The 12,087-nt window shown below is 40.2% G+C and overlaps 1 protein-coding gene across 2 annotated transcripts in view; it reads right to left on the bottom strand.

Moving 5' to 3' along the window:
- Positions 1–12,087, bottom strand: part of KCTD3 (potassium channel tetramerization domain containing 3) — a 58,653-nt gene that overhangs the window by 24,133 nt on the left and 22,433 nt on the right. The window contains exons 4-9 of one of the 2 annotated variants that reach the window (XM_078382957.1): positions 11,169–11,242; positions 10,340–10,398; positions 9,397–9,477; positions 7,955–8,095; positions 6,204–6,294; positions 3,965–4,155 (exon numbers count right to left, since the gene is read on the bottom strand). In XM_078382957.1, the coding sequence (XP_078239083.1) occupies positions 3,965–4,155; positions 6,204–6,294; positions 7,955–8,095; positions 9,397–9,477; positions 10,340–10,398; positions 11,169–11,242 (637 nt within the window). The remainder of the gene's footprint in view (positions 1–3,964; positions 4,156–6,203; positions 6,295–7,954; positions 8,096–9,396; positions 9,478–10,339; positions 10,399–11,168; positions 11,243–12,087) is intronic. The other variant, XM_078382958.1, reaches the window with a different exon arrangement.

Here is a 12,087-nt window from a genome sequence, read left to right as displayed (position 1 = left end):
GGGCCCGGGCAGCAACTGGTAGCCAATGTAACTTATACAGAATCGGCTTGATATGTTCCCTGGCGGCCACACCACTCACCAGCCGCGCCGCTCGATTCTGAACCAGTTGCAGACCGTCTTCAAAGGCAGCCCCACGTAAAGCGCATTGCAGTAATCTATACGGGATGTTACCAGTGCATGTGTAACTGTCATGAGACTGTGCTCGTCCAGGTAGGGCCGTAGCTGGTATAGTTTCCGCAGCTGGAGGAAGGCGCCCCTGGCCACCGAGTCCACCTGGGCTTCCAGTGTTAGACTGGGGTCCAGGAGCACCCCCAAGCTGCGGACCCTGTCCCTTAGGGGGAGTGTAACCCCATTCAGGGCAGGGAAATGGCCCTCCAGCCTGTCTGGCGAAGCACCCACTAACAGCACTTCCGTCTTGTCTGGATTGAGTTTCAATTTATTGACCCTCATCCAGTCCATTATCAGGTCCAGACACGAGTTCAGCACAGAAACCGCCTCACCTGGATTGGTGGAAAACGAGAGGTAGAGCTGAGTGTCGTCAGCATATTGCTGACTCCTCAGCCCAAACCTCCTGATGACCTCTCCCAGCGGTTTCATGTAGATGTTAAACAGCATGGGGGACAGTATTGAGCCCTGAGGAACCCCATGACATGAATGCCATGGGGCAGAGCAACTGTCCCCCAGCACCACCCTCTGGACACGGTCAGCCAGGAAGGAGCGGAATCACCGTAAAACAGTGCCCCCAACTCCCAACCCAGCCAGCCTATCCAGAAGGACACCATGGTCAATGGTGTCGAAAGCCGCTGAGAGGTCCAGGAGTATCAACAGGGTCACACTCCCCCGTCTCTCTCCCGGCAAAGGTCATTGTACAGGGCGACCAAGGCAGTCTCTGTACCAAAACCCGGCCTGAAACCCGATTGAAATGGATCCAGAAAATCAGTTTCATCCAGCAGCTCCTGGAGTTGCCCAGCCACAACCCGCTCCAACACTTTGCCCAAATAAGGGAGGTTTGCTGCCAGCCTTGGGTCCAGGTTTGGCTTTTTAAGGAGTGGTCGAATTACCGCCTCTTTCAAGGTGGTAGGGACCACTCCCTCTCTCAAAGAGGCGTTCACAGCCTCCTGGACCCAGGTACGAACCCCCCTGGCTGATCTTCTAATTAGCCAGGATGGGCAAGGGTCGAGCGGAGTTGTGGTAGAACAGACAGATCCAAGCACCCTGTCCACATCCTCAGGTCTCAACAATTGAAACTCATCCATTAATACCTGACCAAAGCACGGTGCGCTGGACACATCCTCTGATTCTGCAGTAACTGTGGAGTCCAACCCACTGCGAATCTGAGCGATTTTTTCCTCAAAATGGATGGCAAACTTATCACAGCGAGCTGATGAGCAGTCCAGGACCTCCACCGGATTTCCCGGTTGAAGAAGATCCTGGACCACCGAAACAGCTCGGCTGGGCGACATTCTGAGGAAGCAATACGGCTGGAGAAATACTGCCGTTTCGCCAGCCGTATTGCCACGAAATAGGCCCGATAATGGGCTCTAAGTCGTGTTCGGTCGGACTCCCAGCGGGATTTCCTCCACCTGCACTCCAGCCGTCTCCCCTCTCGCTTCATCGCCCGCAGTTCAGAAGTATACCAAGGGGCTGTCTGGGCTCGGCGAGCAGGGAGAGGGCGCTTAGGCGCAATCGTGTCAACAGCCCGGGTCATCTCCTTATTCCATAAGGTGACCTGAGCTTCAACAGGAGCGCCGACCATATCAGACGGATAATCCCCCAGAGCATTCAGGAATCCATCTGGATCCATTAGTCTCCGAGGGCGGATCATCTTAATAGATCCCCCACCCTTGCAGAGGGAAGAAGAAGCTAACAGACTAAACTTGACCAGGAAGTGGTCTGACCATGACAATGGGGTCACAACCAACCTCTCCACATCCAAACCACCATCTTCCAGTCCCGTTGAGAAAACCAGGTCCATTATCTTTTAATTATTTCAGTGACCTAACTCCCTATCACCTCTACTGTTGTCAACTCAATCTACTGGAAATATAGGAGACTCCAAGCCAAAGTTTTCTGCACAACTCCTTCCACCAGTTTCTTGTCTGAACTATTCCTTCTATTACTACAAGTATCATTATACAAAAAACTATCAAAACATACTAAGGAAGTGGATAGCATTCCTTAACCTAGGGCCCTTGAGACAACTTGGACTGCTAATCCCATTTTCAGCTAGTACTAGGCAATGATCAAGAATGATGGAAGTTCAAGTTCAAAACATTGGGGAAGACTGGTTTATACTACAGGTTACATGTCCTGTAACTATTTTCAGGAAGTCCAGGCAGCCATAATTTTGCTATTGGCCTCAGTTTCTGAAATACTCCCTCAAGCAGAGCTAGTGCAGTGTATCGGTTAAAGTACGGTACTAAGACTCATGGGATTTGGTTTTAAATCCCCACTTAGCCATGAAACTCACTGAGTGACTTTAAGCCCACTCTGATCTAGCTCATAGAGTTGTTGTGAGAATTAAGCGTGGAAGAAGAGAACCTTGCACTTTGCCATAACCCCACTGGATAAAATGAGGGATACTAATATAATTAATAAGCAGCTTGGCCTGGCACTGCCACAGGTCTTTTCCACATCAGTTGATAACTTGCTGTTACATTTGCTCATACATTCAGTCTTTTACTGCATGTATACTCTGCCTTTCTCCTGAAGAAAAGCACTGAAGTTGTTATTAAGACTTTCCCCCCATTTTTTTAACTGTTCTTAACCTTCCTTTTCTTTATTGAATTTGCTGATTTTTTATTGCTATTTTGTCTAACTTTATATACCATCTGACAATTGCACATGGAACAGCAGAATGAATTTCTAATAAGCAAATAAATAAATAACTTTCCATGTAGTGCCCCAGACAAACAAACACAAAACTGAACTGAATATTCACATCTTTCTGAAGTTATTTATCCCACAGTGAAGCCTTCAGGGGCATTTTTATTTCAGGGCAAGAAACAAGTCTACACTATTGAGTATTTCTCTAAACATGCAACTCATGGGAGGGGGAATGTATCAAGACACCACATCATTGCTTGTGAGTAAATTAAATCTGCAGAGACAGCTCTCCATAGCTGAAGGAAATAGTCTGTCAATGTTGTTACACCATTACTTAAACAGTACTTTTGAAACTCAAGAGATTCCTTACATCTCTCTCTTCAAAAACGCCACTGCTGATATTTGGATGCAAGTATGTATTTCAGTAAGTGAGACGAACTATCAGTGAGAACTCTAAAGTGGAGTACTTGGCTTCTCTGAAAGCCTTTTCCATATTTATTTTCCTTCTGGGAACAAAAAGCCTTTGGGTGTGAAGCTGTCTGATGCCCAGTGATAGCCATCTCTGCTAATTTCTGCTCAAAAGATTATTAGTGGCACAGTATTGCCCAAATTACATTTTTTGAAGGTTACCAGAAGGAGACCTTGAGAAACATGGCTTTTAGTAAGAACAAGACAAGCTGGCAGTCATTCCAAACTGTCATCTCTAATTCCCACATTTAGGTTCACCATGCAGAGCTGAAATAAGTCAGTCACAAATTAAATTACTTTCTACTTATTATCACAACAGGGTTTCAGTAACACTTTTTGTAATTGACAAACACCACCATCGAGCCATTAAGGCAACTATGGCTTCCAGCTTTTCCTTTCTTTCTTATTAAGATACTACTTTAGCTTATACGTGATGGATAGAGGAGAAATAAATGTTAAGTGTCGAAAACTTAACTTTCATGTGTGTACAGTTCTATTCGGGGAAGTAGCTATGGCAATCTGACAGGGTCCCTGTCATACGTGACCATGCATATAATCCGAACCTTGTCAGATCACCATAGAATCTTCCACAGCTGGCATTCCATGCATGTCAATACTGAAGAAATGAACTAATAAATCAAGTTAGGAACAGAAATAGAAATACACTCACCTATTTCACTACCACTACCACCATCCTGAACACTCCATAAGATAATACTGCTTTCAGATGCAACAGCAACCATTTTATCTTTGTCTCCATGTGGACCACCAACAACTTTTGCATTCAGAGCCACCCTTTCAATAGTCCAATCTAAGTAAGGACTTGTGAACACCTGCTGCCATCCAGACGATTCCTTAATTCTAAAGAAAAAAAAATCCAAAGACATGTTTCTGGAAGCAAAGATTTACCCAAACTTCAGAACAAGCATGCTTCTCCAACCTCTGTGGAAGGATGGCGAACTTCTGGGTCTCTAGATGTTTTTCACAACAGTTTCTATAGTCCCTTACTGCTTGTTATGCTGGTTTGGCCAAAACATCCAAAATACGAAATGTTCCCCATCTCTGTTGTAGCAAGTGGGTGGGGGGAAATCTTCAAAACACTGAACAATTCTTCAAAAAAAAAAACATGGTATCTAATTTGTTACATCAGACAAATGGACAGATCTCATTCTTCTACCAGTAAGATATAAACACTACTGAATTTAACTGAAATATCTCCATGACAGTTTTAACGAAAGGCAGGAAGCATACGACAATAACAATTATTCTGTCAACAGTATCGATATACCTGTTCCATTGTACTACTATGAGACACCATCCTTGCTGATTTACACAAAGTGCAGTGTGACTCAACTAACTGTATTTAAAAACTCTAAGCCACATTATTTCACATGCAGGATGCATTTACAAGACATGACATGCCAAGTATCCCTGGGATACATCACATAATGGGTTGCAATGAATGAGAAGCATGCACCAGCACACTTCTCAGTAGCAGTGAGTGTGAACAAGCAACCCATGGATTTTTACATGCTGTTTGGGTAACTGTAGGTGAAAATCCATCATTTGCTTAGCTGCTCTCAGTGCAAGTGGTGGTGATCAAGCAACATCCACTAGTACACACGTGTTCCTTGATAATGTAGGGTTCCTATGGATCTTGGACTTGCCACAGAATATTCCTAGTGAAATATAGATACAGTGGTGCCTCGCTTAGCGATTGTCTTGTTTAACAATGTATTTGCTTAGCGATGGGTTTTTTTGAGCGATTTTACGCTCCGTTTAGTGATGTTTCCTATGGGGAAATTTAGCATAGCGATGTTCGGGACTTTGCCTTGCTTAGCGATGACAGTTTAGGTCCCCCTGTTTCGCTTAGCGATATCAGTTTTTGCAATTTTAAGTGTGTCTTAAAATGTTCAAAAACGGTTTTAAATGCTTGGGATCGTTAGTGCACCTTGCAAAACCTGTACAAACTTAATTTGGCTTTGTTCTGAGTCTTCGTTAATTTTTGGTGATTTTTTTCTCCCCCATTGGAATGCATTGAACGGTAGGTTTGACAGCTGTCAAACCGACAGTTCAATGCATTTCAATGGGGGAGAAAAAAATTCACCAGAAATTAACGAAGACTCAGAACAAAGCCAAATTAAGTTTGCACAGGTTTTGCAAGGTGCACTAACGATCCCAAGCATTTAAAACCGTTTTTGAACATTGTAAGACACTTTAAAAATAGCGAAAACGGACATTGCAAAACTATTGGAATGCACTGAATAGGCTTCAATGCATTCCAATGGGGGAAACATTTTATCGCTTAGCGATGTTTCCTATGGCGATTTTCGCTTAAGGACGGTAATCCGTTCCCATTGGAACAGATTAACAAGTTTTCAATGCATTCCTATGGGAAATGGTGTTTCGCTTAGCAATGTTTTCCCATAGCAATGTTTTTTTGGGAACCAATTAACATCGTTAAGCGAGGCACCACTGTATTAGCGTTTCTTCTGTACAGTAGTTCTTTAAAATATTTTTATAAAATATTTGTTCCACTAATAATCTGCAATGGATCCAGTACAATGGACTTTCTCTTCACAGATGTTTTAGAGCTTTTTGCAAATCCATATGAAAAAAAATTCCTGCAAGAATTCACCACAAGGCAGGTGGAACATATCTGAACAATGGAAGGTAACCAATTTTCACAGGACCTATGATTTAATTAAAATATATATATTTTACCCCACCTTTTTCTTTAAAAGGGCCCCTATCATATGTGGATGAACTCCACAAACCTGCTTCAATACACTACACATTGTTTTAAAACTCTTCAGAGACATACCTCCACTGAAAGACATTGATCAGATATTTTAGAAAAACATTTCTCCCATAAAACAAGCAAAAGGAAAGCTCTATCGTGTCTTTACCTATAACAAACTGCAAAGTGAGCATATGCAGCTACAATCCAGTTATGATGGCCAGCCACTATCAAAACTTTCCGCGGATCCACAGGAAACCCTTTAAAAAACACAACAAAGCACAGATTAAGTGAAATATAAATTATCATGAGTCTTTTTTGTAATTTGTTTGCTTTAATACTTTTTTGCTTTTATCATTTCACTTATGCACTCAGGGCACTTTTGTGTTCTATTAATCCTTAAATGTCTTATGAGTATGGAGTTGCTATTAAACACAATTCTCATCATAACAATCTGAATTTTTGTAATACACATACCTAGTTATGAAGGCTACAAGACAGAAGTATGAAAATACCAAAGAAAATCTCAAAACTCAAAAGAGGACAAATGGGAATTCTAGCAGCAAGGAAGTCCAATATTCTTGTAGAGCAACACCTCCTGCTCCTTAACAATTGAATGAGATGGCCCAGAGAATATTGTGCACAAACAATTTATCACTGCTTTTGTGTAAATTGCTTCCATTGCCCATTTTGTTGTTCTTGTTGTCACTTATGTACTAATGTCAACCAGTGTTTATTCTTAACCTAAGAGCTATCAGATCTGGAACCTGCTTATGAGCACTACATCGGAATAAGATTGTTCTTAGGCAAACCTATGGCTACTATAACATGATTAAGGAGAATGTGTGTGCGCATATATACATGGAAGAACAAGTACAAAAACAGAAGCAATTAAGAACCCTTAATCCTGTGTTAAGAGATAGAAATATTATACCTCTGCTATCCTCCTACGACTAGAGTGAGTATACCAAATATCTACCTACTGAAGTTTTCTTTTCCTAGAATGGCCAACCAGAAACTTTCAGTAAGCCCACAACAGAAAAGAGGAGCACAATATCAACCCTGTTGCAATTGGTTTTAAGACATATGTCTCTGATGCTGTTGGTAGTACATAGCCATACTTAAAAGTCATTTACAGAAGCAAAATAAATGATGCAAACACATCAGTTTACATCATTCGCAGTTGTTGTAAATAAATGATTGAAATGTACACAGCTCTGCATATAGCAAGACAACACTGTTGTCACTCACATTCAAATCTAACTAATGGCTTTAAATGAAACTAACCCAGTGCAACACGGTTGGGTAATTTTGATTTATTATTCTTGGGTAAAACATGTATGGCACCATTTATCTCCTACAAATTTACACTCACAAAAAGGCTTTCTGCCTTAATGAGGTTCTTTCAAACAGTTAGCAGTTTGCCAATGAATTACAGCAGCAAAACACAACATTTTCCCCAATTCTTCTGGGGACTAGGGAACATGAGGGAAATACACACATTTTGCAACCCACCTCTGATTTATATATCTGTATATTCTATATAGTGACTGCAATGAAAGATTACTCCTCAACCAACTCTCTTAACACATCACAACTTTCAGGAATAGGTATGTCAATGAAATGTCCATCCTTATTCTAGAAACCTTTGGATACTTAGAACTGAAAAATAAAACAACAGAGTCTTTTGGCATCTAAAAGACTAGCAAGTTTTATTTTGCACAGGCTTGGAGCTGTCTAAAAACACTACATTGGAATACTTACTTAGTTGTTCGGCAAAATCATGAGTAATATCAAAATGCATCTTTAGATCTCACAACACTCTTTGTTTGCCTTGCAACCAACATATCTCCCTCCCACAACAATAAGATACTTTCCTGTGAAGATTTTACTTGCATTACAAAATATAATTGTTCTCACCTAACCTAACTGTATCTTCTCCAGGACCAGCAAGTGAAGGCTGCATATTCCCTCCTCGGATTTCCCCTTCAAGGCAATTCTGAGGTGTTCTAACATCAGTAGAAGCTGTTGTAGAACTGCTAATCTTACGACTTGGAATGCCTATGACAAAAAAAAAAAGATATGGATTTAATTTCGTTTTTACTGGCCTTCCCTTAAGTTGGATCTAAGAACTGAATGATTGTACTTATATCCTGCCCATCCAGTGGTGAGCCACTCTCTAGATGATTTACAAAAGAACATATAACACAGCAACCTGTGAACTGTGAGTGGAAGAATGTTCATGAAAAGAAACATTCTAACCCCTTTTCTCATGATTAAAAACTCTCTTCTGAGCACTGGGACATTACAGGGTGGCATGGAGTAATGGGAAAAGGAAAATTTCCAAAATTGGCAGAGTTTTGCATGAGTACAATTCTATTATGCCAAGGTGTTGCCAACCAATGTTCTTCCCCACCTGACAGCTCAACATATTCCATCCCAAGCCACTTCAATGGGTTACCCAAACCTCAGTGAAAGTGATATAGCTCTCAAGATGCAGTCTAGAGCTTTCCATCAAAATACCACTATCTATTGTAAAATTTATGTGTATACTCACATAGCATCAAGCCAACAATACACCTACAATACGCTTTTGTAAATGACCTCACTGCAAAGGTCAGCAACTAATTAGAACAGAGCTGGGCAACTTGTGACCCTCCAGCTGTTGTTGGGACAGCAATTGCCACTAGTTCTAGAGATCAGTCAGTGGTGAGCGACTACAAGAGGTTCTGCCCAACTTCACTTAGAAGGCCTTAAGTTACTCAACTCTGCATGAAATGTAGTATGCAATATAATTTATCTTTGCAAGGAGCCTTGTGTCCCAGTGGTTAAACTGAAGTACTGCAGCCCAAACTAAGCTCAGAACCCAGGTTCAATCCCAGGTAGCCTGCTCGAGGCTGCACTCAACCTTCTATTCAATCTTCCTGAACTCAACCTTCCATTCTTCTGAGGTCAGTAAATGAGTACCTAGTTTGCGGGGATGGGTGGGTGGGATGTAGCTTGCATAATTAAATTGTAAACCAGAGAGTGCTTTAAACGCTATGGGGTTGTACATCAACAGCACACTTTGCTTGGTTTGCTTTTGCAATTATACACTCACTCACATGGTTGTGAGATTCTCAGCAAACTGTGTACAGAACTAAGAAAAAGAAGGTAGAACAGAATAATTTGAAAAAGAATCCTGATAAGGCCTTAACCTTAATTGTGTAGTAGTTACTGACATACTGCAAATACACAAATCATTTGTTTCTTTATGTAAAGCAAAAGCCTAAGTCTGGCTAGCCACATTATACAACTGGAAAACTACAGAATTGTGAAAAGTTCCTTCTTGTTCCTAAGATGAATAAACATATGTTAACCACCTGGAGGTGGAAGATATCCATGAAAGAGGACACTGCCACAAGATGAACGCTCCAGCTCTTCACATAAAAGAAGTCTTCTTACTAAAAAGAAATAACATGTACTCAAAACAAACTCCACACAATGTAACATAAGAGAATTCACAATGAGCTATATTCTCTTTAGTTTTCCTTCAAGGTAGCAGGACTACATTTCAAAAATCAGCTTAGACGTAACCTGAATTCATTTCAGGGGTGACTTCAAATATTCCTCCCTATTCCTGCCAACTGAAAAGAGCCTTTGGCCCCCAGAAAGATCAGCAAGTTGGTTTACAGAGCTAAAACATCAATTAATAAAATTATAAAACCAAACTATTTAAAAAAAACATACAAAATACACAAGTAGATAAGAAATGAAATGAAGGTGTTTTTTCCCCCCAAAGGTTATTCACTATCTGCCTAAAAATCTCTTGAGAGGCAGTTCTACAAACTGGATGCTCCAACCCAAAAGACCCTACCCACATTCTATACATCTCTTTCTACACACCACAGTCAAATCAGATATATGTTTGTAAGCATGGCAACAAAGAGAGCTCTCCCCTGTGGCTGCCATTTCCACCCCAGAAACCATCTGAGAAAATCTATGTGTGTTTGTGTATCATTAGTCCAGATGACTTCTCAGAGTTGGAAATGTTGATCCCTAACTGGCAACCAATGCCAAGAAGTCCCATTCCCCTACAGTTAAATTAGCAAAGGAAAGCAAGGGAATTTACTCCACGTTTGCTTCTTTTCCCCTAGAATGCCAAACCTAATGTTCTTAGTTGAGAACTCAATATCAACACTATTTACAGGAATTTACCCTATATAAAGAGAGAGACTGCAACTATGCATGAGTTTTTTTTCATTTCACCACCACACTGGTTCATCAAATTCAGACTAGTGTGAATACCTGAAGAACTATATTTACCTAAAGGTGTGATTCCATAAAATTCTGCTTCGTGCCTAAGTACATTAATGCTTACTCCTCTGCAAAAAAGTAGAAAGTATGAGCAGCATTTTTCACCATTTGATTTTATCATTTAACTTAGAATTCTAAACAAGAGTAATTAAATCCAAATTTATCAGAACATCCATTCTCAAATCATTAAAAATACTGTGAATAGAAATAACTTCATGTACTAGTGATAAAAAGAAACAATTACATAAATTTACATTACATTTAAGCCATAAGGAAAGATACTGAATCTGACTTGCTAAACTGAACCTCTACACTTTGAAAACAGTTTGGCCAATAAATCCAATATTGAACTGGTGGTCCCCTACACTGCTTCCTGTTGATACCTGAAAATCTATTCCTGAGGACTTCCCAGTCTTCTAGAAGTTATTTTCTGGGTACAAAGACGGACTGGAGTCTGCCTCAAAGACTATATAGCTGACTCATGTTTGAGACCTGAGGCGCTATACTGAGTTACAAAGTTTTTCGTAAATGTTATAATATGCAAAGATCTACACACACACCCTTAAGGGTGATCTAAGCATTCTATAAAGGCTTAAAGGAACTTCAATATATTCTGTTTAAATCCAATCAATCATTTAGAACATCTGCAGAAGTTGTCTGGTTTCATTATTCTGTGAAATACAAGGCACTACATTCTTATAACATGAGCAGGTATGTCACTCATATCTTGTTTGTGTACTTCTTATAAGCAGCTGGTCAGCTACAATGGTAACAAAATGAGAGCTAATTTCACAGAGCTCTTCTTAAAGGTAATGTAAATTGTCTTAGAATTTCTTACCGCAAATCTAATTCCTTTGTTCGGAGAAAATTTAAAATAGGTGCAAACGCTGCAGGATCTCTATCAATAAATATCTACAAAGGAATGAGAGCCCATTTAATAGCTTTGTTTATATGTCTGAGAATAGATGCATGAATCTGTCACCATAATGAAATTTTCTGATGTAATGTATTTGTGAAGGCTTATGTTTAGGTTTATTGCTGAACTCATGGGACCTCAAAATGCTTCTTTTTTAAGGCACTATTAAGCCCTGTATCATAACAAAATATTCATAAATATAAGACTGAGTTGTACTAGACTGAATATAGGGATGATTTTCATAAGCATTTATGTGGAAGATGTAGTTGTAATTTGAAAATTATCAAAGTCATAAAAAGTCTTTAATTTAGTAATGATAGATGTTTAAAAATTTTATTATGGTTTTATAATGGATACAGGGTATAATAGTGCCAAAACTAAGCATTTTGAAGTCCCATGATTTCGACGACAAATCTCATACACTGCCACTGAGAATGCTGGATTGCTCAGTGGTTTAGTCATCTGACTGCAGAGGGTGGGAATTCAATTTCCCACTGTGCCTCCTGACAGAAGAGCCTCCCTGTGTAGTAATGGGGAAGCTGTGCAGTCCCAGGGTGGTCCCAGAAGGAAATGATAAACCACTTCTGTGTGTTCTCTACCTAGAAAACCCTGGAAAAAGTCACCATAAGTAAGAATTGACCTGTCAGCACACAATTAATATTACAAGACTGAAAGTAGATTCTCTCCATTCTTAACTAACCAATGAAGAACAGATGTTTTGTTAGCCTTTATTGCCTAGGAGCATTAGAAATAAAGCTTCTTTTCCCTCAGAAATTCTCCACTAACCTGATATAAAAAACGTGATTCTGTGCACACTGTCATGTGTTCAGACAGATCAGGC

The sequence above is a fragment of the Pogona vitticeps genome, chromosome 1, assembly GCF_051106095.1.
Source record: "Pogona vitticeps strain Pit_001003342236 chromosome 1, PviZW2.1, whole genome shotgun sequence".
Taxonomy (NCBI): Eukaryota; Metazoa; Chordata; class Lepidosauria; order Squamata; family Agamidae; genus Pogona; species Pogona vitticeps.
The sequence above is the reverse complement of the archived record's forward strand: the minus strand, read 5'-3'. Positions and strand labels throughout refer to the sequence as shown.